This window comes from Nyctereutes procyonoides, unplaced genomic scaffold, assembly GCF_905146905.1.
Source record: "Nyctereutes procyonoides isolate TBG_1078 unplaced genomic scaffold, NYPRO_anot_genome, whole genome shotgun sequence".
Lineage (NCBI taxonomy): Eukaryota > Metazoa > Chordata > Mammalia > Carnivora > Canidae > Nyctereutes > Nyctereutes procyonoides.
Window position 1 is genome coordinate 44,198,527 of NW_026575020.1, and position 23,987 is coordinate 44,222,513.

The 23,987-nt window shown below is 51.0% G+C and overlaps 1 protein-coding gene across 21 annotated transcripts in view; it reads left to right on the forward strand.

The window, feature by feature from the left end:
- Positions 1–23,987, forward strand: part of MAPT (microtubule associated protein tau) — a 101,513-nt gene that overhangs the window by 62,442 nt on the left and 15,084 nt on the right. For 6 of the 21 annotated variants that reach the window (XM_055321793.1, XM_055321816.1, XM_055321805.1 and 3 more), the window contains 4 exons: positions 2,927–2,992; positions 11,081–11,136; positions 14,975–15,104; positions 18,586–18,851. In XM_055321793.1, coding sequence (XP_055177768.1) covers positions 2,927–2,992; positions 11,081–11,136; positions 14,975–15,104; positions 18,586–18,851 — 518 coding nt within the window. Of the gene's footprint in view, positions 1–2,926; positions 2,993–8,195; positions 8,493–11,080; positions 11,137–13,769; positions 13,968–14,974; positions 15,105–16,339; positions 16,394–18,585; positions 18,852–23,987 lie in introns of all 21 variants that reach the window. The other 15 variants (XM_055321740.1, XM_055321762.1, XM_055321755.1 and 12 more) reach the window with 6 other exon arrangements.

Below are 23,987 nucleotides of genomic sequence, written 5' to 3' on the forward strand. Positions count from 1 at the left end.
AGTGAGGGGAGCCCTTCCCCTCCCAGGGTGAATGCCATAGCCCACCCTTGACTTGATCGTCACTCCGAGGTAATCAGAAGTACTGTAGTCTCCTCTGTTGCAAAACGCCATCTGCGAGTGCTGGTTAGTGTGTCCGGTTCTGTGCAGTAGCCCAAGGCCATCCAGGGTTGCAGCCCTCCCCTCAGGGGCTGGGGACGTGGAGGAGACAGGAGGCAGGAAAATTCGTCCTGGACTGGCACTGTGTGAGCCGGCTTCACGCTCTCAGCCCTGGTTAAAGTTGACTCTCTCTCGTGGGCCCCTGTTTGGTCTTCTTCCAGCCCATCCGTTCAGTTATCCACCCCACCCCCCGGGCCCCCTGCAGGTCCCTCCTCTATACTTGCTTCCGACAGACATTCCACTCCCCTCAGCCCCTTGGAATCCGAAGATCCACTTCCAGCCTTACTTCTGCTGAGGTTAGCTGGCTTCTCTTGGTGGCCTTCCAGCCATGGTCTAAGGCTCCTCTACGCTACTGCTGCCCTGGGCCTGGCTCGGGCTGTGGGAGACACACGGGCATTCTTTGCCCAAGCAACCATGTGGTCTGTAGACTGACCCCAGGGCGGCAGCCATGCCCCTTGGCTCTGCCCGTAAATGGGGTCATCTCTCCTGGTTTTTCCACTTGGGATTCTGACAGCCGTCTGCCAGGTCACTAACCACAGGGGACACATACCAAGTGTCTCTGAGTGGTACCTTGAAACCCTTCCAATGGGATTGAGATGGGAGGTAGCCATGTAGCTGTCCTCCACACTCCCAAGCCACCTTCTCTACCCTTTACATCCTCAATGAGGTAGGGAGGTTTTAGATTGGGGGGACTTTTTTCCAGTTATCGTCTTGGACAATGTGTTACCTTAGTTTAGTTTTTGCTTTGGCAGGTCACATTTGCCAACATTTCATCTTGGTGCGCCGATGAAACTTTGAGGTCCATTTGGGGGTACAGTATGGCCACCCTACTGCAGGAATCCCTGCCTTGCTGGGATGGGAGCCCCTGCCAAAGTGGTGGCCCAGCCACAGTCCCACACACTACTCACTCCCTTTGGCTTCTCTGAGCACCTCCCTTGCTGGGAACTGGTAGGGCATCAGAATTATCAGCGATCTCCAATCTGACCTGCACTAGGGCCAGGATATTGCAATCCTACACTGGCATGTGAGTGCAGTGACTTCCCAGGGCCACAGCAGTAGTGTCATCCCCACGTGTCCCCCTTGTTCTCTATCTCCAGGGTCTATGCCACTTAGCTGGACTTACTATCACTCCAAGCTTTTCTACCACAGCCTCGTCAGAAATTCAGACCAGGGGCACCCAGGTGGCTCAGCGGTTGAGTGTCTGCCTTTGGCCCAGGGCTTGATCCTGGAGTTCTGGGATCGAGTCCCATGTCAGGTTCCCTGCGAGGAACCTGCTTCTCCCTCTGCCTGTGTCTCTGCCTCTCTCTCTCTTTCTCTCTGTGTCTCTCATGAATAAACAAACAAATAAATAAATAAAATCTTTAAAAGAAAGAAAGAAAGAAATTCAGACCAAATCTGTGCTTGGAGCTGCATCTCCTGGACAGTTGGCTGTTGTAAAATGACATGGAACTGTCACCACTTGACTTCATGGGTGACACAGTATCAGCTTGTGGGGGCCCAGAGGGCTGTCATGTTTATGATCTGGCATATGGGGAGCCCAGTGCCAGCCCCCTCCACCCTTCCTGCAGCTCTTCTGGGACAGCCCACAGGCTAGGTGTTTATAAGGCTATCATGGAGCTGTCCAGTGACCCAGAGAAATCTTTCTTTCCCTTCATCATCCTCTCCATGGTAGGCCCACGCTGGTAACTTGGCATTTCTGTTTGAGGTGGAAAAACTTAAATATCGCAGGACTGGGAGAAAAGATTGGTGGCCCAGCGAGCAACTTGTAGGCCTTTCTTAGGGGTGGTGGCTTCCCTGACACCATCCTTCAGGGCAGGTTGGTTCTTCTAGGGTCATGAGGCAAATGTATGTCAAAATGTGGCCAACTTGCTTTATAAACTCTTTCTTCTGGACGATTGTATCCATTGTCCTGGATCGATGTCCTGGTTCTTCTTGAGGCAAAAACTGGCATTGCAGTAAAGCTGATTGATTTTGGTGCTGTGGAAGATGTGGTCTTCTTCATTTGGGGTGAGTTGTGGCTCCCTGAGCAGAGCCCAAGACACCCTAAAAGCTACTCACTGCCACTGTTGACCTCCCTCTAACGAGGTGGCACCTACTCTTAGCATGTGGTTAGAGGGGTTTGCGCAGTAGTCTGGAGAAAAGAAACTGAACAATTTGGGCTCCTCCCACATTCCCAGCACTTTGCTAAACACATTCACACAAATTCTTGTATTAACCCTCACTACTGTCTTATGAGGCAAGCGGTATCATCACCTTGGGAGTCTAGATGAGGAAATAGGCTGAGAGGTTAAGTAGATGGTGTTGCCTGAATGTGAGCCCAAACCTGACTCCACAGCCCACAACTACTGCTTCCTTGTACCCTCAGTACACCCAGAGCCCTGGCTGGGGTCAGGAGTGCACCTGCCACTCAGACGTGGTTCTGGTGTCAGTGGCTGAGCAGCAAGCTGCTTCTCTATCCTCACCCATCCTGTGTGTCTTTGTTGAGTGAGGCACTCGGGACCCTGGGCCCCCTGTGGAGAAGGTCTTTCCTACAGGATCTCGGTCATGTGGAAGGTGTGTGGGTGTGGTGGGGTTCACTTAGTAACCTGCTTTCGTCCACATTCCCAGCAATCAGATTTGCAAAGAGCCAGAGGTACAGCCCCATGGTACTCATAAGATGTGCCTTTCCTAAATGTTTTTGGAAAGATACCGGAAGATGCAAGAGCTTTGGTTCTGGCAAACAGTAACTGTCTGTGCTTTTATCTTCTTCATGTGCTGAAACCTAAACCAGCTGAAGAAGCAGGCATTGGAGACACCCCCAACCTGGAAGACCAAGCTGCTGGACATGTGACTCAAGGTCAGTGGGCTAGAATCACCAACCACGACTTGGGGGTTGGGAGGAGGGAGATGGCAATGCTTAGAGAAGTTCTACCTTATGAAGAGAATTTGTACCCAGGCCCTATGTCACACAGTTTCTGAGTTATTCCTAAGCCATGTGGTGGGGAGTCAAGAAAAAATGTCCAACAGAAACTCAGAGATGCACGGAATATAATTTCCTCTGCAGGCTACCCTCTGGCCTGTCCTGGGAACAGAGCCTCAACCATGTCTCCACCAAGCAATTTCTTTTCAACTTTCTTCTATACAACCTTCAGACCTTATTGCGATTTTCTTCTCAGGGACCCAAACAGCCACGTTCGAGGAAACCAACTTTCTGTAATCATTTAGTATAAATGTTTTAAGAACTTAAGCCTATAAATCCTAAAGATTCCTTGTCTCAGGGAACAGAGACCTCTGATATAAATGGAGACCTCTAAATTTTTTTTTTTTTTATTTATGATAGTCACACAGAGAGAGAGAGAGAGAGAGGCAGAGACACAGGCAGAGGGAGAAGCAGGCTCCATGCACCAGGAGCCTGATGTGCGACTCGATCCCGGGTCTCCAGGATCGGGCCCTGGGCCAAAGGCAGGCGCCAAACCGCTGCGCCACCCAGGGATCCCTAAATAGAGACCTCTAGATTCGTTTTCTATCGCTTGTGGCGTCAATGATCTTGAGAGTGTACTGTATCTAGCCCAAAGAAGTGTGTCTCTTGAGGATATTTTGAAGCTTAACTATTTACCTCTGTGAGCAGGGTCATTGCCCCATAATGGGCTAACGTTCTCAGCTCATGTGGCAAGGAGAGGTGTGTTTTCATTCTTAGGCTTACAGAGAGCTTCAAAAAATATTAGAAAGGATAATCAAGGTTAGGGGGAACCCCAGTCTGTGTGTTAAATAACTAGAACCCTGGTTCCTATTTGTTTTAGGTCACAGTTTTCAGTGTAGGTAAAATTAGAGGCTTTTATAACCTCTGGAAATGATCATTTATTTCCAGAGGAAAAAGTGGATTCCATTTTTTAAAAAAGATTTTATTTATTTATTCATGAGAGACACAGAGAGAGAGGCAGAAACATAGGCAGAGGGAGAAGCAGTCTTCTCGCAGCGAGCTGCATGTGGGACTCGATCCCTGGACCGGGATCATGCCCTGAGCTGAAGGCAGATGCTCAACCGCTGAGCCACCCAGGTGTCCCAATTCCAGTTCTTTCCTATAAATTTCTCTACAAAATTTTCCTACAAATTGCAGGCTATGTCCTTGTGCCCCTGCAACATATTCCATGCAATGAGAAGATCAGGCCAAAATGTTTTGTGGGAACTTTATTTTTGTGCCTACTGAATTTTTACATTTTTTCCATCAGTGGCCTAGAATCGTGTATAAATATGAACACCAGATAGACATTTTCAGTGGGAATCTGGCACCAAATCTGTGCAAACATGGAGGTTTCTACCTCCGCTCCCAAAGCTGACACCTCATGCCTTGATTGGACTGCTGGCCCAAATTGACAAAGGCCAGTTCCCTCCAGTGAAACGGTGTGAAGTTGGGACACATTCATGACCCATGAACACAGCTTATTTGCCAAAGGCCCATAGTCTGTTTTCAGGTTTAGAAAGAGCCAGGTAACAAAAGCCCAGTTGCCAGATCTTGTAGTTCCTGCGGCAGAAGGCAAACCTCCAGCAGCCCGTGTCTTGAGGTACCTACGATAGACAAGGATGGTTCAGGATGGCGCTGCAGTGAGCTGAGTGTAAGATGTGGGCAGGCCCAACCCATGTCCTGCTCACACCGAGTGGTAGACCTTTCCTGTGTTTCGAGGACCGGACCTCCTGAGGGTGATGTGCGGGAGGACAGTTTATCCCGAGTCCAGAGACCTCCACACTGTTTGCTCAGATCCTGTTTACCGTGGACCCTGCCTCCTGCCCCCGGATGATTGCTTTGTGTATTCCTTACTGAACATTTCATAGTATTCTAGGAACTGAATAGAATATTCTCCTGGAAAAAAAAAAAGAATATTCTCCTGGCCCATCTCCTTCCTCCAAAAGTATAATTGCATGATGTTAGTTATGTTCGGTCAAGACATAACACACACTGTACAATCAAATATTGATGACTTTTCAAGGTGTGTTTACTATGTATGTGTGGGGCCTTTGCCTCTTTTTCCACGAGGATCATTTACAGTCTTACGGTATATCAGAGGACAGTAATATCCTGACCACGAGCGATTTCTAGGAAGCTCTAGGAGGAAAGCTTTTTCCAAAAGGCAAGGAGACCCAGCCTGCAAAGGAGATGTAAAGACTAGCACCTACCATGCACTCAGACTGGTCTGTTGCGCTACTTGGTTGCTGAGATGTCATGGTATTGAGGCACCTGCTCAGATTGTCGGGTTGTTGGGCAGTTCAGGCTGTTCTTCCTGGAGACTGACCGACGGCCCCAGTGAGGTGCCCGCAGACCTTGTGGGAAGCAGCAATGAGCATATTTTCCGGACCCCAGTTCACCCATGCAGAATTCCTTTATTGATCATCGCTGCGGGGCAGGCACCGTGGTTGATGCTAGGAACATAAAATGAATGAGATCATGAGCATGAGGCCCTGGCATGAAGGTGGGGGTGGAGGTGAGCTGTGGTCGGCTTCTCAGTGGTAAGCTGATGGCAGCTACACAGACTCTACCATGTCAGGGAAGAGGGCGGTCACGTGTGAGCCATGTCCACAACCACACATCTGTGGGCACACATGCATTCATTCCCTGCCTCCCTCCTCTCAGCTCCTCCAATTCCCTGCACCTGTGGGGTTCTAGGTTTTGTTTAGAAGAGAGCTGTGGAGTTGTGTGGGTAGTTTTATCTTATTTATTTATTTGAGAGAGAGAAGAGAGAGAGAGGAAGAATGAGCACAGACGGAGAGAGAAAAGCAGACTCCCCACTGAGCACAAAGCCCCATGTGGGGCTTAATCCCAGGACCCCAAGATCCCTACTTGAGCTGAAGGCAGGTGCTTAACACACTGAGCCGCGCAGGCACCCCTGTGTAGGTTGTTCTGCTGTGACTAGACGGGAGGTTTGAAGGTTAGGAATTTAAAAAAAAAAAAAAAGGATATTTATTAGTAGTATCAAAGAGTGTGACTTTCCAGTCCTTAATACATGGTCAGATTCTTTTTTTTTTTTAAGATTTTATTTATTTATTTATTCATGAGAGACAGAGAGAGAAGCAGAGACACAGGCAGAGGGAGAAACAGGCTCCATGCAGGGAGCCCGATGTGGGACTCGATTCCAGACCCCAGGATAACGACCTGAGCCAAAGGCAGACACTCAACCACTGAGCCACCCAGGTGCCCGGTCAGGATCTTTAAGGAGGGCTCACGTGAACACCGCCCAAAGAGCCAGAAAGAGTGAGTGTGCCCTCCACCAGCTGCTAGTTGTATAACCATGAAAGCAGTGGCCTTGTTGGCTGGCAGTGTCTTTGCCATGCAGGACCCTTTACTGCCACTGTCATCTGTTTCAACTTATGCAAAAGGTCCGTCCATGATCCGTGACCCGGATAAATCTAAATCGTGCTTCTGTTTTTTTTTTAATTTTTTTAAATTTTTTTATTTATTTATGATAGTCACAGAGAGAGAGAGAGAGAGAGGCAGAGACACAGGCAGAGGGAGAAGCAGGCTCCATGCACCGGGAGCCCGACGTGGGATTCGATCCCGGGGCTCAGATCACGCCGCCCAAGCAGGCGCTAACTGCGTCCACCAGGTTCCCCGTGCTTCTGTTTATAGTAACTTTATGGCAATCTGTTAGCAAAGACTCAAGCCATAATGATGATAAATTTGGGCATTTTCCAAATCTTAAGACAGGGTTGGTTTATGGGCATCTGCTGGTTTTACTTTGCAAAAAGGGGAAACAAAGACAAAGGTAGAGAAAAGGGTGTCCTCACTGTATCAAAGCCAGATCCTATCTAGAGGCCAGACTCTTCAGGAAGCTCAGTGTCGCTGGAGAGAAGGAGAAGCATCTGTAGCCTAATGGATTCGGAACAAGGCAGCCCCACAGCGGGGCTGGCAGCCCTGGATGTGCTGACATGCTCTGAGCCCACCCAGAGCCCACAACAGGCAGAGGAATAACCCTGGCGTTAAATGGGGCCTTGGAGGTCACCAGGTCTGAGCACCCCTTTAACAGATGAGAAAAGTGAGGCCCAGAGAGGGGAGGTGCCCATCAGCATCACCCAGTGAGTCGTGTTAGACAGACCAACAGCACTTTCATCATGAGCAAAGGAAAGCAACAAGGATGAGCCCAGAGCACACGCTCCGTTTTGTTAGTTGGGCTTACGATGCTGTTTAAATGTGCTTTTCTTAATTCAAGAGTGCGCTCTCTCTCTTAAACAATTGATGCGTCCTTGCCAACCTTTTGCTACCGATGCCTCTTCAAACCCAGAGGAGTTGAGAGTTCCAGGCCAGCAGAGGGAGGTACCTGAGAGGCCCTTGGCCAATGGGCTTAGCTCTCAGGATCAGCCTGAACACGGCAGAGAAACTTCTGGGGTCTCCCTGCTGCCTCTAGAGGAGAAACGGCCAGAGGCCCCCGTGCTGGTGCTCTCCTGCCAGTCCCAGCATCATCCCATCTGCCAACCGCCTGCTCCGACAGGAGGCCCTCGGGACTCCCACCAGGAGTGGGGACTGAAGCCAGGGGATGGGATCACGGGGGGTCTGGCCTTTCCGAAGCCCACCTCCCCTGGATGTCTCCAGACAGAGTCTGGGAGTGACAAGGCTGTCCAGGAGAGCCTCCTTGGGGAGCCAGGGCGCCGTAGAGGTGAGGCTGACGACCCGGGCACCCCAGGTCAACCCCACCAGCATGTGTCCTACGGCCCCAGGGAGGCCACACAGCAGCCTTCGGGGACGGAACCTGAGGACACAGAGGGAAGTCGCCACGGCTTGGAGCTGCTGGAGCACCAGCTTCTGGGGGACCTGTGCCAGGAGGGGCCGCCTCTGAAGGGGGACCATGACAAAGAGAGGCGGGGGGGCAAGGATTTTGATGAAGACCGCGATGTGGATGAGTCCTCGCCCCAGGACTCCCCTCCCTCCCAGGTCTCCCCGGGTCCGCAGAGCTCCCCAATCCGAGGCGGGCCACCCCCCGACACCGTTTCCAGAGGAGCCCCTGGCTTCCCCGGTTTTTCAGCTGAGGGTGCCATCCGCCTCCCTGTCGATTTCCTCTCCAACGTCTCCACAGAGATCGAGGCGTCAGAGCCCCCCGGGCCCCGCGCAGGGCCCACGGTGGAAGGGCAGGCCACGCCCCCCGAGTTCACCTTCCACGTGGAGATAAAAGCCAACGTGCAGAAGGAGCAGGGACACTCAGAGGTGGATTTGGAAGGGGCTGCCCTTCCAGGGCCCCCCGGAGAGGAGCGAGAGCCCCGGGGCCCTTCTGAGGGAGAGGACACAAAAAAGACTGACCTTCCAGAACCATCTGAAAAGCAGCCCACAGCTGTTCTGCCAGAGAAGCCCGTCAGCCGGGTCCCTCAACTCAAAGGTCTGTGTCTTGAGCTCCTTCGCTCCTTCCCGGTGACCTCGTGTGCCACCCAGGCTGCGGGCACTGCCACTGAGCTTCCGGCTCCCTCCTTGGCTCCTGCTGCTCCCGAGGTCCTAGGGCTAGCCACTAAACCACCCACCTGGGCACTGCCGCTCACCCTCCTGCAGCCTCCTCCTCCCCTCGGCTCCGGCACGTGCTCCTCTCACGCTTGGCCGCCACTCTGCATGTCACCAACACCCCGCCCAGTGCTTTCCACCCTGTTCATTTCTCCAGCCACTCGAGTCATCCACAATAGTCCATCAGCCCATGGGTGGTTAGTTGGTGGCCCGCCCTCCACAGAGCGGGTAACAGCTGGTCCGCTTTTGAGGGCTTATCATGTGCCCTAAATTCATTGTCTCAAACCCTCCTGACCCTTCCAAGAGGACATAATTAGCCCCACTTTACCAACAAGGAAACAGTCACAGAGAGATAAAGTAAATTGCTGAAGGTCACCTGGGTCTGCACTGAAAGTCATACTCTTCCCTGTTCAGCATAGTGAACAGGGTTCTGGAAGGTTCTGAAGTGGGCCCTACTTAAGAGCCCAGAGACGCAGAGGGCAGGAGCCTGTCTTCTGCTGCTCTTGTCAGTGGACAATACATCCCACATAGCGGGTGATTCACACACACACACACACACACACACACACACACAAGCACTTGGGGTAGCCAAGAGCCCATGCTGAGCCTTCGGCCCAATGGTTCCCACCCCTATCTGCCCTACCTTGTGGCAGGAGAGACAATGAGCAAAAAACGTTCCCGTCTGAATCTTCTCTTCCTCCCTTGGGGGGGAGCCCAGGAACCCCTGTGCTGGGGCCTCAGCCCCAGCCTGCTCAATCACAGCAGCCCTGTGGGAGCTGGAAAAATGGTAGGGGAGGTTCTCCTGTGTTGGGGGTCTCTGTCAGGGAGATGAGGAGGCCTCAAGGGTACATTCGTACATTGAAGACCTTTAGCATTTTGGGATTATTCACAGGGTCCAGAAATCGATGCCACTTGAGCTGCCAATTGCAAACATCTGTTAAATTTGTATTAGATGCTACTTGTCAAGTACTTTGAACCTTGAAATGTTGTAGATAGAACTTTGAAATGTTGTAGATAGCGGAACTTGTATTAAAATTTAAGACCAAAAAAAAAAAAACATATCCTATTTTAAAATATCCTAAATTCCAAATAGTAGGGGACAAATAACTATGATTTGACAGATTAAAACAGTGTTTCCTGAAATAGTGTTTTATTGAGTATTTGCTATTGATGTTTCCAGGGGGGAAAGGAGTTCCGTGGTCTAAGTTTGGAAAAACAGGCAAAGTTAAGCAAGTTTTGCTGCAGCAGGACTTGTCAGAGCCTTTAACATTCTAATGCACATTATGACCCTCTCAGAAAGACACAGAGTACAGATTCCCCAAATTTATTTGATCCAACCTGCTAACATCTCCTGGAGGAGGACTTGTTCAATAGTACCCAATTTGGCTAATGTGGATTTGGCAGAGGCTTTAAGTTGTGATGAGGGTGGTGATGGTTGATTTGGGCAGAAGATGTAAAGCAGGACCGCCTGGGGCTCTTACTAAAATGAATATTCATTTTACAGCCTCACCTTAAGCTTACAGAGCCTCAGGTGGGTCCAGGAATCTGTATTTTATCAACTTGTCCCAGTGGTTCTGCTGTGCAGTGATGTGTGACAATGTCTGAGCTAGATCATCAGTCTAGGTCGTTCTAGAAATCCAGTCTCCGTTAGCCAGCGTGAAGCTCCAGCAGGCCGCAGGACCTTTCGGCAGGGGGAATATGATTTTAAAACCAAGAACGAAAATCTATCATGAATTTTCAACAACGAATGTCAACAGAAGGGAAGGATGAATTAGGATGCTGGTAGACATGTGGTTTCACCAGGGCGTGCGGCTTTCTACACACAAGAGCTGCCAGTGGTTTGGTTCTAAACTCCAAGAGATTATCTGTAAAATGTTTGACGGTAACTGGTTTGTCGCTAATTTGGGAAAATGGCAAGGATTAATCCCCTTGAGGGGGCCTGTAGGCAGTGAGAAGACCCTTCCTCGCTGGGTCAGGGGTGGACCAGGCTTGTCAGAGGGTGGGGCAGCTGGGGCTGGACACCGTAGCTCCCAACAGTGAGGGGAAGGGACCTCACTAGCCCTGACCCTTGGGTGACAGCCTGAGTAGGGGGTTGGAGCGTAGCTGAGCAGCCCCTCCTCCAGGGAAGGAGCCTATGAGAGGTGGGGCCTTCACTGTCTACCTTCCCTGAGGGCCTCTGTGCCCACATGTGCCTGGAAGAGTCTTCACTGTGCCCCTTCTGCATGTTCCCACCCTCGGCCAGCCTGCTCTCCCCTCTTGTCAGGGTGCTCCAAGCAGTGACCCCACTGTGCTGTGTTGATACTAACAACAAGAGACAGATTCAAGGGGAAAGAAAATCCACTGGGTTTCCACCAAGCCCGGCTGAACAAAACCCATTGTACTGATCCCGAGAAATCAGAGTAACTATATCCAGCTCTTTCCATAAGCTCTGCAAATGGGTATAACATGTGTTTTCATTTTATATCTTATCAGCTCGCATGGTCAGTAAAGGCAAAGATGGGACTGGAACCGATGACAAAAAAGCCAAGGTAAGCTGACGAAAACACAAACCTCTGCCGACGTCAGATTTATCAAGAGGCTGTGCTTATCTGAATTTTTATTTGTAACATGTGGGGAGCATCTGTCACTGAAGGATGACTGTCATTTTAAAAAAAATGCATTGTATCTTCATGCAAACTTTTAAAATTCCAGCATTTGCTCACCTTGATGCTTATGCCAGAGAAGAGCAGTCAGCAGGTTAAGGAAGTAATGCTCCTAAATGCAATTCCACTAGCATAGCTGAAATGAGATGTTCATAGTAAACAAAGATACATTTGGATTTTCTGCAATAAAGTTTGAATTTTGCACACCTTACACTTTCCACTGCAGATCCAGGCTGCGTATATGTACACACACATATGGAAAGTGCATAGAAAATACCATTTATTCAGGTAGCTGAGGAAGCATTGATCAAGAAAGTGACCTCTAACCTAAGGTGGAGGGTTCTGGAAAAGCCCTAGAAGAGAGGACCTATGGGGCAGCCTGGGAAGGAAATATAAAGGAGGGTTGCTGAGGCAGGGGTGGGAACAGCGTTCTGAGGAATAGGAACAGCACAGCAAAGCCCAGAAGCATGAAGAGGTGATATGTGTTCTGAGAACTCTAGGCAGGTGGCTTGGTTGCTGCAGAGCTCCAAGTGGAGCTGCCGTCCGGTGGGAAGGATGCGGGGTGGGAAAGCTGATACACGCCCGGACTGCTAAGTGGACAAGCGGGCAGCAATGCACTTGACACCATCTTGAAATCTGGCCAAGGCACCAGTATGATGCAAGCTTTAGTCAGACTTCAAAAACCAACCTGAGGACCAGTGGATGAAGCCCCTGCTCCCACAAAAAGCACATCCAGAACCAATGTTTCCTGTCAGCAATAGTTTCCTCCTTTAATGACTTTGCATCCTGGAAAATTCTCCCATAAGTACACGGTAGAGTTTCCCCAGGAGCACCCTACTGTGACCCCCCAGATGAAGACCTATTTTTCGTAAAGGCATCTCAAATTTCCAATATGAATTCTGCCTAAAACATCTGGGTCCTAAGCCCTGGGTCCAGAGCCCTGATGGGCTCCTCCGATGCGGAGTGTGGCTCTAGGAGTCGGGTAGCACGTGTTGTGCCCCCCCCTCTAAAAAGTCAGGGTTTGCCATCGCAAGACCTGGTGAGGCAGCTGAGGGTCCCGCAGGGACTTGGGGTCTTCTGCCCTAGAGGCGTGAAGCCGTAGCAAGGGCTGCTAGCCAGTCATGATATGCATCCGAGGAATCCCAGCCCCATGCATGCATGCATGCATTCCATTCATTCATTCATTTGCACACGTGGGTACAATGTCCCTGCCCTGGACAAAGGGTCAGATCTTTCCCAAACCTGAGCCAGGTGGGGAGTGCTGCCAGCAGAAGGGGGCCCTTGTGCACCCAGGGAAAGAGGAGTCCCCACCCCCAACTTTTCTTGTCCCCAGTTGCAGGACATCAGCCTGCGTCCCTCCCCCACACCCTTCCCCACCCCGTGGCCCTCCTCCTTCCATGTTGGTCGCACAGAGGGCCTGGGCCATTTTGGTGGGGGATCCAAGGGCAACGAGTAAACAAACCCAAGAAGCCTGATGAAGCCTGTGGTCAGACTGCTTGCTTGGTAGCTCTGATTCCCTCTTTGAAATACCTCTGGACTCGGCCACTCGGTTTGGTGGCTGAAGGTACAACCCTTCCTCCGCCCGGCTTTCCTCCTCCGCCAGGACCATGCTTCCCTGTCAGAGTCCCCCAGAGCCAGTTAGGACAAACCATGGGTGCCAGCCTTTGTCCATTGGCTTCCCTGTCCACAAAGGGACAGCTCCGTCTGTGAGGTCATCCAGCACTACCACCTCTTGTTGGGTTAGCCACCCTCCTCCAGGCTATTTCCTAAAGTAGAATGTGTTCAAGAGTGAACGTTGGCCAGATTAGGATTTACCAGAGAAGGTTATGGTTAGTTTTGCTTGAGGCTTTAATCAGTAAGTGTGTGTGTGTATGTGTGTGTATGTGTGCACATGTAACCTAAGGTATAAGGCAGGATCTTTAAGACGTGGGATAGGCACCATCCTGTTTTAGCAAGTATGATACTCTCAGTGTGGCAGAAGGCCAAGGGTTAGCAGGACAGCAGGAGCTCCTCACCTGGAATTTAGCAAAAAGCGGGGCCCTTCTGACCCATGACACATTGGGGATGTTTTCTTGAAAAACATCCTACGAATCATATGCTTTGGCGATCTTCATTAACTCTTTGGGCGTGAAACACCTTTAAACCAGTGGTCTCCAAAGTGGTGGGGTGCAGCACAAGAAGATCCAGTGAGTTAAAGAACATTCTAAAACTTCTATCCATTTTTTTCTCCTGTCTTTTAAAAGTTCTGTCCTCTGTAGGTTTTATAATGTACATCATATGTTGGCATTGTAGTATATGTACTTAGCTGATAAATAACCACAGGGGCATTAGGATGTGTAGCCACTTCCGGACCTCAGGGATAAGAAGGATGGATAAGGGTACGTGATGCAGACAGTTTGGAGATCACTGCTTTAAGCTGTTACCTGCCTTGTTTATTTTTAGTTACTATCCTTTTTCAGTTTGTTTCCTTCCCCCATGTGCTGACTTTTATTTTGATTTTATTTATGTTTATGTTTAAGACATCCACACCTTCCTCTGCTAAAACCCTGAAAAATAGGCCTTGCCTTAGCCCCACACGCCCCACTCCTGGTAGCTCAGACCCTTTGATCAAACCCTCCAGCCCCGCCGTGTGCCCAGAGTCATCTTCCTCTCCTAAACACGTCTCTTCTGTCACACCCCGAACTGGCAGTTCTGGAGCAAAGGAGATGAAAGCCAAGGTAAGGAAACCACCTTTGAAAAGAATCAGGCTGCTCGAGTACGGTTTTCAGATGTATGTTGTTTTGAGCCACAGAGACTTTCCTTCAGATAAGCTATTACCTAGAAGCACCACGTAGAACAAGGACAGTTCTGGTTGACATGGGAAATGGGGGGCATGGCACTATTTTGCTCAGCTCCCTCATGGCAGCCCCCACAGCACCCGAGGGGGCCCTGGTTTGAAAATCACCAGCTAACCGGGTGTCTTTGGTAACTGGGAGTGCTTCCAGATGGCCCCGATGGGGGCTGAAGCAGCACCAAGTGGCAGTGCCTGTCCCACAAGGGCACTCCCCCCTGAACCATCTTGTGATTCCTGGTGATTGTCAGTTTCTTTTCTGAGTTTGTGTTATGTGTCAAGGTCACACCCGGTACCTGAGCCCTGTCAGCGGACTGCTTGGGCACCAGCGGCTCGCAGCCTTTGGCCCGTTTGCTGATTGGTGCTGGCCAGGGGCTCTTAGCATGCTCAGGAGTCACTAAAACCTAAGGGTTGTTTGGGAGAGAACAAAAGAATGACCCAGCTCTGCCAGCACTCGCGATCAGATTCATCGGTGTCTTCCGCGGGCCTCTGGTGAAACCACCCCCCATCAGTGTGATAAGCCCTACGGAGCAGTCGGAAAAGGTCCTGCCCCTTGAGCGCCCTGGGCCGATAATGAGCCCGATCATCACCAAAAGCTCTGTTAGCTTTTTATGAAACACAATAGCACAACTCATGGTGAGAACTCAAGTGAGCAGCTCCTCTCGGAACACACGGTAGTCAGGGCGCTTGGTGTTTGGGTGGAGCCATGGGTTTGTGTGTCCCTTGAACCCTTGACGTCTTGGAAGACATTTGTTGCATCTAGTAATAGGCAAAGGGTCACTCCCATCTTAGCCTCGTTTTGAGTCAAGGAGGTTGAGTGGGGCTGGCATTGATTCTAGGTGATAGTAACCTTTCCCAGTCGTAAAAACCACTGTACCGTGCTTCGGTTGACAGGGGGCGGACGGTAAAACTGGAACGAAGATCGCCACACCCCGGGGAGCGACCCCTTCAGGCCAGAAAGGCCAGACCAATGCCACCAGGATTCCAGCGAAAACCACGCCCTCCCCCAAGACCCCACCGGGCGGTAAGAGGAATGTTCTCTGGAATCCAGGGCTGGGGGGAATCTCTTACTAGGTACCATCCTCCTCTTTGAAGACCCCTGGCAATTAATCACTTCCAGTAGCTGACTAAGCACCAGAATGCTCGTTTTCTTCTTAATCCTTTTGCCAGTCTTACCAGGTAGAGATCGAATCTCCACTTTTGAGCAATGACGAAAGGCCCTAAGCATTTGCACGAATAAGTCTAAGCAGCTCACTTCAAGCATGAAGAGAATGCAGCCGCGTGACTAATGAGTGGCGGGACAGGGGGATGCTCTGAGTTTCTCAGACCCCAAGGCCTTGGGCCTTGGGAGGTGTTTTTCAGTCCCCAAGTGAGATGCGTGGTGGCTCTGTGTCTCTGGAAACAGCGGGACTTGCTGGAGTGAGCACTTTGGCAGGACCTGAGCATCTCGGCTGAGCACCTGCATGCGGTGCCTTTTTTCCTGCACTCCTTTGAATAAAACCCAGGTGGTTTTGAGTATCAGGCAAGCTGTCATGGAGTGATTCTGCTCCCAGTGGGGCTGTAAAGAGTAGAGGCCCTCTTTGGGGATGGGAGACAGGCTGAGCTCCTCCCTCCCAGTGCCCCAGAGGGCCATGTCCCAGGCAAGGGGGTTTGGATTCTGCACAACGCAGGGGGCATCTGGCCCTCCTTGGCTTTGGGGGTGGTGTTCAGGCACCTGAGGATCTTGTACAGGCCTTGAGAGCCCTGGACCGGTTCAGTGGTATCTCTGCTGTGCGCTGGCCCTAGAGCAGCAGCTCACAGCCCTTTGTCTGCATGTTTTGCGGTGGTGTTTGCCTCCTTTGCCCTGGGGTGGTGGCTGCAAGGATGGCTGCTCATGATTGGCCACTGGATGGTTTCTTCCTGTATATAATTCCTATGATACAACGGTAATTCACAGAATTGTGATTGGATTTTATAAATGATTTTGATCCTGCTTTTCCTCACGTGGCGCTAAGCCAGTTGGCTCACACAACTGGAGTCATAACTGGGAAAAGCATGTGCACTTCTTTTTGGATCTTACCTGTGTTTGGGTGGACAGATCTCTGTGGGCCACCTTGCCCTGTTTCCCGCCAGCCAGGGCACCTGCTCTCTGAACACCTTCCCCGCCTGGCTCACCTCTGCCGTCTGGCCTGGCCGGTGCCTGCAGCATGCAGAAGAGCTCACCGAGGCCCTGTTTAAGCTTGATTATAATGAGACTTTCTGTGGATTTTTCTTTTTAAGCCACCAAGCAATTGCAGAGAAAACCACCCCCTGCGGGGGCAAAATCCGAGCGAGGTAATTCTGGGGCTGCTTTGCCCAATGGGGCACTCACTGATCGCGTGTGGCTGTGTGTGGCTCAGGTTTGGAGAGCAGAGAGGACCTGTGCTGAAGCGTGGGTTTCACACATTGAAACTGAACCCAGAACCGTCGGAATCCTGCCCCTCCTCTTGTGTGTGGCTTACGCGGATGCCGTCTGTCTGATGGACCTTTCTGTCCCTGTGCCAAGGCTCTGGGGGGGGGCGGGCAGGAAGCATGTCTCCAGCTGTTTGTGGGTGCTGGAGGCTTGGACCCAGGTGTGGGTGGGAAATTCCTGCTGGCATTTATTTATTTTTAAAAAATACTTTATTTATTTATTTGAGAGAGAGCGCGCACAGAGAGAGGGAGAAGCAGACTCCCTGCCGAGCAGAGAGCCCGATGTGGTGCTCCATCACAGGACCCCAAGATCATGACCCGAGCTGAAGGCAGACACTCAACCAACTGAGCCACCCAGGCACCCCTTTGCTGGCATTTATTTAACACACACCCTGTGAGCACTCCCTACTTTGCACTGGACACTTTCACTGATACCACATCCAGCCTGCAAATTGGCGCTGCAGGCTGTGGCCACGCTCCCCATTTTCCAGATGAGGACACGGGCTTAGGAGGTTGTGTGACTTGCCTAAAGTCAATCTGCAGTTTAGTGGCACATAAAGGATTTGTAGCCGCCCTAAGTCTAGCGGTCAGCCTGTGTGCCTGGAAGCAGGAGCAGAGGTCAGGGGTGCTGAGCCTGGAGCAGAGGCCCTGTCTGTTGTTTCCCTATGTGGAAAAGGAGAAAAAGCTTCGTTAGTCCTGTTGCCAGGACTTGAGCTTGACGACATTAGGAATGTCCAACAGACATGGAAATTCAAGCTCTGCAAGTGACAGTGCTTACTCTCCTCTTGATGAGAGAAGTTGCCTTTTTGTTGCTGCTCAGCGCTTCCAACCAGGGGCCACCCTTCTCCAGGTTGGGGTCTGCAGGTCCCTGTTTGGTTCCTGGAGCAGAGCCCGGGGTGTCCAGGAAGCTTGGAGGCGGCAGTAGAGCTCAGAGCGGAGGAGAACCAGGCCCTCCCATGGGCGCAGCATCCAGTCCCTTGGCTCTGAGACTCAAGGATGCTCAAGAATTCCCAGGGAACTTGAGAGGAGCCAGTAGTGGGGGCCCCAGCCCACACCAGGAATGGGCCCAGGAATCTGCATCTTCCTGGTCCCGGTCCTGACCTGAGCCTATGGAGATTCTGACACAGGGGTCCCTGGGCCACATCTGGAGAAATGCTGCTTCATGGGGTACATGGAATAGTAACTGTAGGGTGTATGGGGCCCTGGGAAGTGCAGGATGGAAGCCTGAGAAGGAGCCCAGGACTGAGTCTGTTGGGGAAAGAGCAGCCCCAGCCGCCTTCCTGGAATTTTTGAAAGGTACAGGTTCCACCATGCATCAGTGTAGGGGGAAGGGAGTTCTCAGAGAGGGCAGGGCAGGGCAGGGCGGCCCGAGGTGGCATGGCTTGTCTGGAAAGCTCAGGACAGGTGGACTCGGACGGATCAGGCCTGCCGTCCTGGAGCACACATACCACAGAGGGGCCGGGAAGGGGGTGCAGGGGGCTGCTGGGAAAGGAGCCTTGAACATGCTGAGTGGCTTAGAATTCACCCAGGGGGTAAAGGGTCTAATAGATCCAACACAGGTGGCCCCTGGTCCTGTCACCATGTCACCTTTATTCAGGGAAAAGCCACACAGACTTGCACTTGAGTTTTCCAAAGCACATCTACGCGCATCCGTGCCTGGCCTCCCTCCCTGCAGGCACTGTGATCATTTCCAGGTTCCAGCTGAGACCCGTAAGCTCAGAGAGGGAAAGTGACTCATCTGAGACCACATGGCTCATTGGACTCTGTGTCCTGACCCCAGGGCCATAGGGTAGAGTCGGTCCCCTCGGGAAAGGGTCTTTGGTGACCACTCTGTTGCTTCCCTGGGAAACGGAGTCTCTGTCCCTACACAACAAGGCCTGAAGAAGAGACATTTCTCTAGAAATGAGACCAAGGGCAGCCTCCTGCTGGCTTAGCTGAGCTTCCTGACCTTGTTCCCACCTGCCTCACCAGCCCTGAGTCTGGGACAGGGCCCTCAGGACGGGCAGCAGCCCCTGAGGCCTTTTCTAGCTCCCACCCACCCCAAGCACCGGCCTCACTGCCTCCTCTCTCTCCAGGTGAATCTGGAAAATCTGGGGATCGCAGTGGCTACAGCAGCCCCGGCTCCCCGGGCACTCCTGGCAGCCGCTCCCGCACCCCGTCCCTGCCAACCCCACCCACCCGGGAGCCCAAGAAGGTGGCGGTGGTCCGCACCCCACCCAAGTCACCATCTGCAGCCAAGAGTCGCCTGCAGACCGCCCCTGTGCCCATGCCAGACCTAAAGAACGTCAGATCCAAGATCGGCTCCACTGAAAACCTGAAGCACCAGCCAGGAGGTGGGAAGGTAAGGGCACACGCAGGGGCTGGCTGGGAGCGTGCTGGCCCCAGGACCCTGGGAGGAGAGGTGTGGGTCCCCCCACACCTGGGGCAGCACACAGCACCTGGGTCCCTCCTGGATCTCTTCAAGGAAAGACGGTATGGTTCAGTTCTGTCTTGGGGTCACCACCACGCCGTGAGCGCCCTGCTCAAGGGAGAGAAAGCACTGGTTCTTTCCTTCCCTGTTTGAGTCTCTGCTGACCAGACAGTATCTGAGATTATGAGGTTGGTTGTTTCTCCATGACTTGAGGAGTTCTCAAAGTGGAGGCACCCACAGAGGTTCCCCAACCTGTCTTGCATTTAGAACGTGACACGACCCATCTATAGGTGAGTGTCTCTGGCGTTCATTGGACATTTTTTCAGGTTTCTCTCCAAGCCTTGGTTCTGGGGGAATTTGGGGGTGCTATTTTGAACAACTGTTCTTCAGGGCAAGTGAGTGCTCCGGAAACTGTTGGGTTTCCTAAAGGTGGAGAAACGTGAACTTGCAAAGGCCTAAGGTCACGGGAGATGGGGACCAACCTGGACCTCTTCCTCCTCTTCCTGTCTCCTGTCACCCTTTGTACGAGTTTCCTGAGGCTGACATACAAAAGACCACAGACCGGGCAGCTTATATAACAGAAATGTATATCCTCACTGTTTTGGAGGCCAGAAGTCCAAGATCGAGGTATTGGCAGGACTGGTTTTATGGAGGTCTCTTTGCTTGGCTTGTGGATCGCAGCCTTCTTGTGTCCTCACGTGGTCTTTTCTCTGGGTGCCTCTCTGTCCCAGTCTCTCCTTCCTGTCATATTGGATTGTGGCCCACTTCTTTAAAGACTTGTCTTCAAATATGGTCCCATTCTGAGACAATGGGAGTTAAAACATCAGCATGTGAATTTGGGGGGACCATAGTTCAGCCGCTAACAGCCTGCCCCACGTATCACAAGCTGTGGGGGGGTAGAGAAGGGAGAAGGGTGGAAGCTGTGGAGTAGAGAGGATCAAGACTCTGCTCTTAGGAGTACAGATGTGTTGGGACTCCTGGGCTTGGGCCTTTTGGGGGGCAGTGAGCCTCCTGCTGTGCTGGGGGTACATTACAGAACCCAGAGCCAACATTTCCCTTTAATCAGTTGGAACCACTTGTCTCCCCCACAGTGGGGGCCCTTGTTACTCTTGATGTTACTCTTGGCTGGGGCCTGGGTTCCCACGAAGGGAGGGTGTCTCAGGGCTTTCTGTCCATGTTGGTGCCTTAACTGAAGCCCTGTGCTTTGCTCCCCATGGAGCCTCAGAGCCTCCCCCTGGCCTTTCTCATCCTTGGGGCCCAAAGACTCCTGCCCATTTGGGAGGTCTGGGTGTGTCCCAGGGTAGATCCCTGGGGCTCATGGCCACTGGTCTTTGGTCCACAGGGTTGGCTCTGGGCCTGTGTTTACTTTTCTGTGGTGTTTGCCTTGGCTGCTCCTTGGAAAGATGCCTGTCTCATTCCAGAAGGGGCAGCTCTGGGGCAGTTGGGATGTTGGCTTGAAATCGACCCCTCTGTGAGGCTTTGAGGGCCAAGGGATCTGCAGAGAGGTTGTTGCCAAGGTGGTGGGATGTTCCCACCGGCGTTCAGCACTGAGTGTTCCCAGTGGGCCCAATTTTCATAGCATAGAGGGACCATTTGCCCCTCGTTTTGAAAAAGGAAAAACAAAACCCCACACAGCCAGCTCTGCACCGACAAGAAGATTGTGTGGCTGTGACCAGTGTCTCATGACAACTCATTACTGTGAGAGGGAAACTCATCATCAGTATCCCCCTACCTGTGGGCTGTCACACACCAGCAAACGCCCACCTCTTCCTACCAGCCAGGCTGCACCCCCATCAGCCATGCTGCACCCCTGCCAGCCCAGGCTGCACCCCCATGAGCCCTGAGTTCCCCTGTGGTTGACTTGGAAAGTGTGGGCACCCCTGGCCCAGGTCCAGCGGTTCTGCAGAGAACCCAGTGCCAGGGCTAAGCATTTCCCACTGAGGACTCTTCCGGGACCAGAATCCGCCCCCCACACCCAGGGCTGCCCTGTCTGTGGGGGAAGAGGAGTGTGGTGGATGGGGACCAGTGATCTGATGCTCAGAAAGGAAAGGGGGAAGGCGCCTCACCCCCATTTCCACCTCACCATGCTGGGTGCACACATATGTCCACATTTGCTGAAGGGTTAAAAAAGAGAGGGCAACTTTTTCAGGACTCTTTGGAGGAAGACACAGGGAAGTGGCAAAAGGAAGAGGAGGAGCTTTCCTTAAGTCCCATGGAAAACGGAGAAAATTGTCTGAAACAAAGAAAATCTCAGCCTACCAGAGATACACTAAATCTCTTTGGAAAATGAAGAGAAAAGAAACAGAGGGACGCCTGGATGGCTCAGCGGGTTGAGCGTCTGCCTTCGGCTCGGGCCCTGATCCTGGGATTCTGGATCGAGTCCCGCATCAGGTTCCTTGCAGGGAGCCTGTTTCTGTCTCTGCCTGTCTCTCTCTCTCTCTGTGTCTCTCATGAATAAATAAAAAAATCTTAAAAAAAAAAGAAAGAAAGAAAGAAAGAAAAGACACAGAAAAGAAGCAGCACATGGGATCCATGGAAAAATGCCTTTAAAGTGCCAGGACTAAGGTCTCCTGAGGTCTCCTCGAGATCCTGGGGGCCCTGTGCCCTCCGCTAGGGTCCGGCCTACAGTAAGCGCTCAGTTGGTGCTTATTTCGGCTGCGGAAGGAACAGCGCTGTGAGTCTGAAGAATAAGGCGACTTATTCCCCTGAATAGCCGGTCATACTGAAGAAGGAGGAACAAGAGGGTCCAGTTTGTAAACCTGCAGGGACCGAAAACCTCCGAGGATCAATGTAAATCAGTGGTTGGAAAAAAACGTAAAAGATCTGTGTTCTGTTGCTCTGTCCTTTGCTCTAGTTTCATGATTTGCTACTATGAGCAGGGGTTGCTTGAAGAGTCCAGAACAAAATTGTTCTTAAAGGAAAATGCTGGTAGTCACTGGGCCACTTTAACAGAACCAGCTGAATCCACCAAACGTTGCGGGGAGAAGGGAAGGAAGGCCAGCACCGCAGACCAGGCATGCCTGTGCCCCCCACCTCCCTGCCGCAGCAGCTCTCCTACCTGACTGCAAGACAATCACCTGGGGCTGGGATTCTTTTCAAAATCCTAGTGCCAGAGCCCTCCCCAGGCTCATTAGAATCTCCCGGGGAGCCTTCCCAGCTGTTCCCAACGTGCAGTCCCGGCTGAGACCCAGCATCCCCAGATTCTCACTTGCTGCCTCTGGCTTCGACTCTCTCCTAGGGTCTCCTGTGCACCCTGGATCTGATGACTGATTTTCCTCTTTCAGTCCTAACCCTGTCCATTCTCAGACGCCAAGTACCTGCCTCCTCCATCAGCTCATTCCCAGCCCAGGCCACCCCCTGTGTCCTGCAGCCCTGCCCTGACTTTCTCCCAGCCCTATCCTTGGGTGGGGAGGTGTTCAGACACAGAAACAAAGAACCAGCATTCCAAACACATTAAAAAAATAATAGTAAACTACCCACTGCAGGTGTAAGTGATGTGAAGTTGACATCCTTTCATCCTGAAGAGGGCACATCAGTACAGTACAGTCCTTTTGTACCTAAAGAAGGATTGTCCGTGGTTTTCACAACTTCATTCTGCTAAACCAGTGATCTGTCAAAGGGTCTCCTTCCTCTGGATTCAGCTGAAGGTCATCTTGAGATCTTTGGGTCCCCGTAGCCTCACACAGAGCAAGAGAAGTGCTTTGTACTCTAAAATCGAAGAAAGGAAGAAACCCAAAACTCAGAAAAAGCTTTAAGCACAAAAGTGTGCATTGAGTTTTATTTATAACTGCAAAACAAAACAGTTTAAATGCCTAACAATAGAGAGGTAATTAATGGTGGTGCCATACTATAAAATGTTACGTAGCCCATGAAAAACACCTTGAAAAATTTTTTGTAAATATAAACATTTGTAAATGTTATACTATGAAGTCAAAATTAATAGTGTAGAAATATTCAGGTTTTGCCTACTACTGATATAAAAAGTTCACAGAGAAAATGAAACTATGACAAATGCCAGTGGTGGCTCATAGAGGTTGCATGTTTTTCCCTTTCCTCCCAAATTTTCTACAGGGAAAACATTTCTAATCAGAAAAACATGGATAGGAATACATTGTAACTGGAAGTGTAACAGTAGATGACAGTAAAGCAAAAAATAGAAGGGCATAAGAAGTCCATGTGATTGAGAAGGGAAATTTTAATTTTTTTAATTTTTTAATTTTTTTAATTTTTTAAAAAAGATTATTTATTTGAGAGAGAGAGAGAGGGAGAGGAGAGAAAATGTGAAACAGAGGGAGGGGCAGAGAGAGAAGCAAGCTGCTTGCTAAGCAGGGAGCCCAATGCAGGACTCTTGATGCAGGGATAGATCTCAGACCCCATAACCCTGAGATCATGACCTGAGCCGAAACCAAGAGTCGGATGCTTAACCTACTGAACTACCCAAGCAGCCCAAGAAGGGGAATTTTTAAATACCAGGAATTAAACTGTATGATCGAAGTTTTATCAGATGTTATGCCAAAAATCCATACAGTCTGTAAAGAAAAATACCTATAAATATAGGGAAAGAGCAGTTGCACTGGTCTGTTCCCTAACCTCAGTGTCAAGTACCAGAACCTGATTGTGTACGTCTCACCAGCATTACCACAAATACTTGGGAATTAAAAGGAAGAACGCCTTTTCCATGTGCACTGGTAACAAACACCATATGTCCTGTGGAGGTGCCCTCAAATTGAATTTGGAAGGAATTCATCATTTTAAAAGCTTTTGTTATTTAAAAAAAAAAAGTGAAATGGCTGCAGTGTAGCAATTATGTTTTTAGTGGAGGGGGAAAAACGAATGCAAAAAATAAGAATGCAGGGGTGGCTCAGTGGTTGAGCGTCTGGCCCCGGGCGCGATCCTGGGGTTATGGGATTGAGTCCCACATTGGGCTCCCTGCAGGGAGCCTGCTTCTCCCTCTGCCTGTGTCTCTGCCACTCTCTGTGTCTCTCATGAATAAATAAAAATCTTTTTAAAAAATTGCAGAAGCAAAGGTAAAAGCAGAAATAAATTCAACAAACACAACCAGTGCAA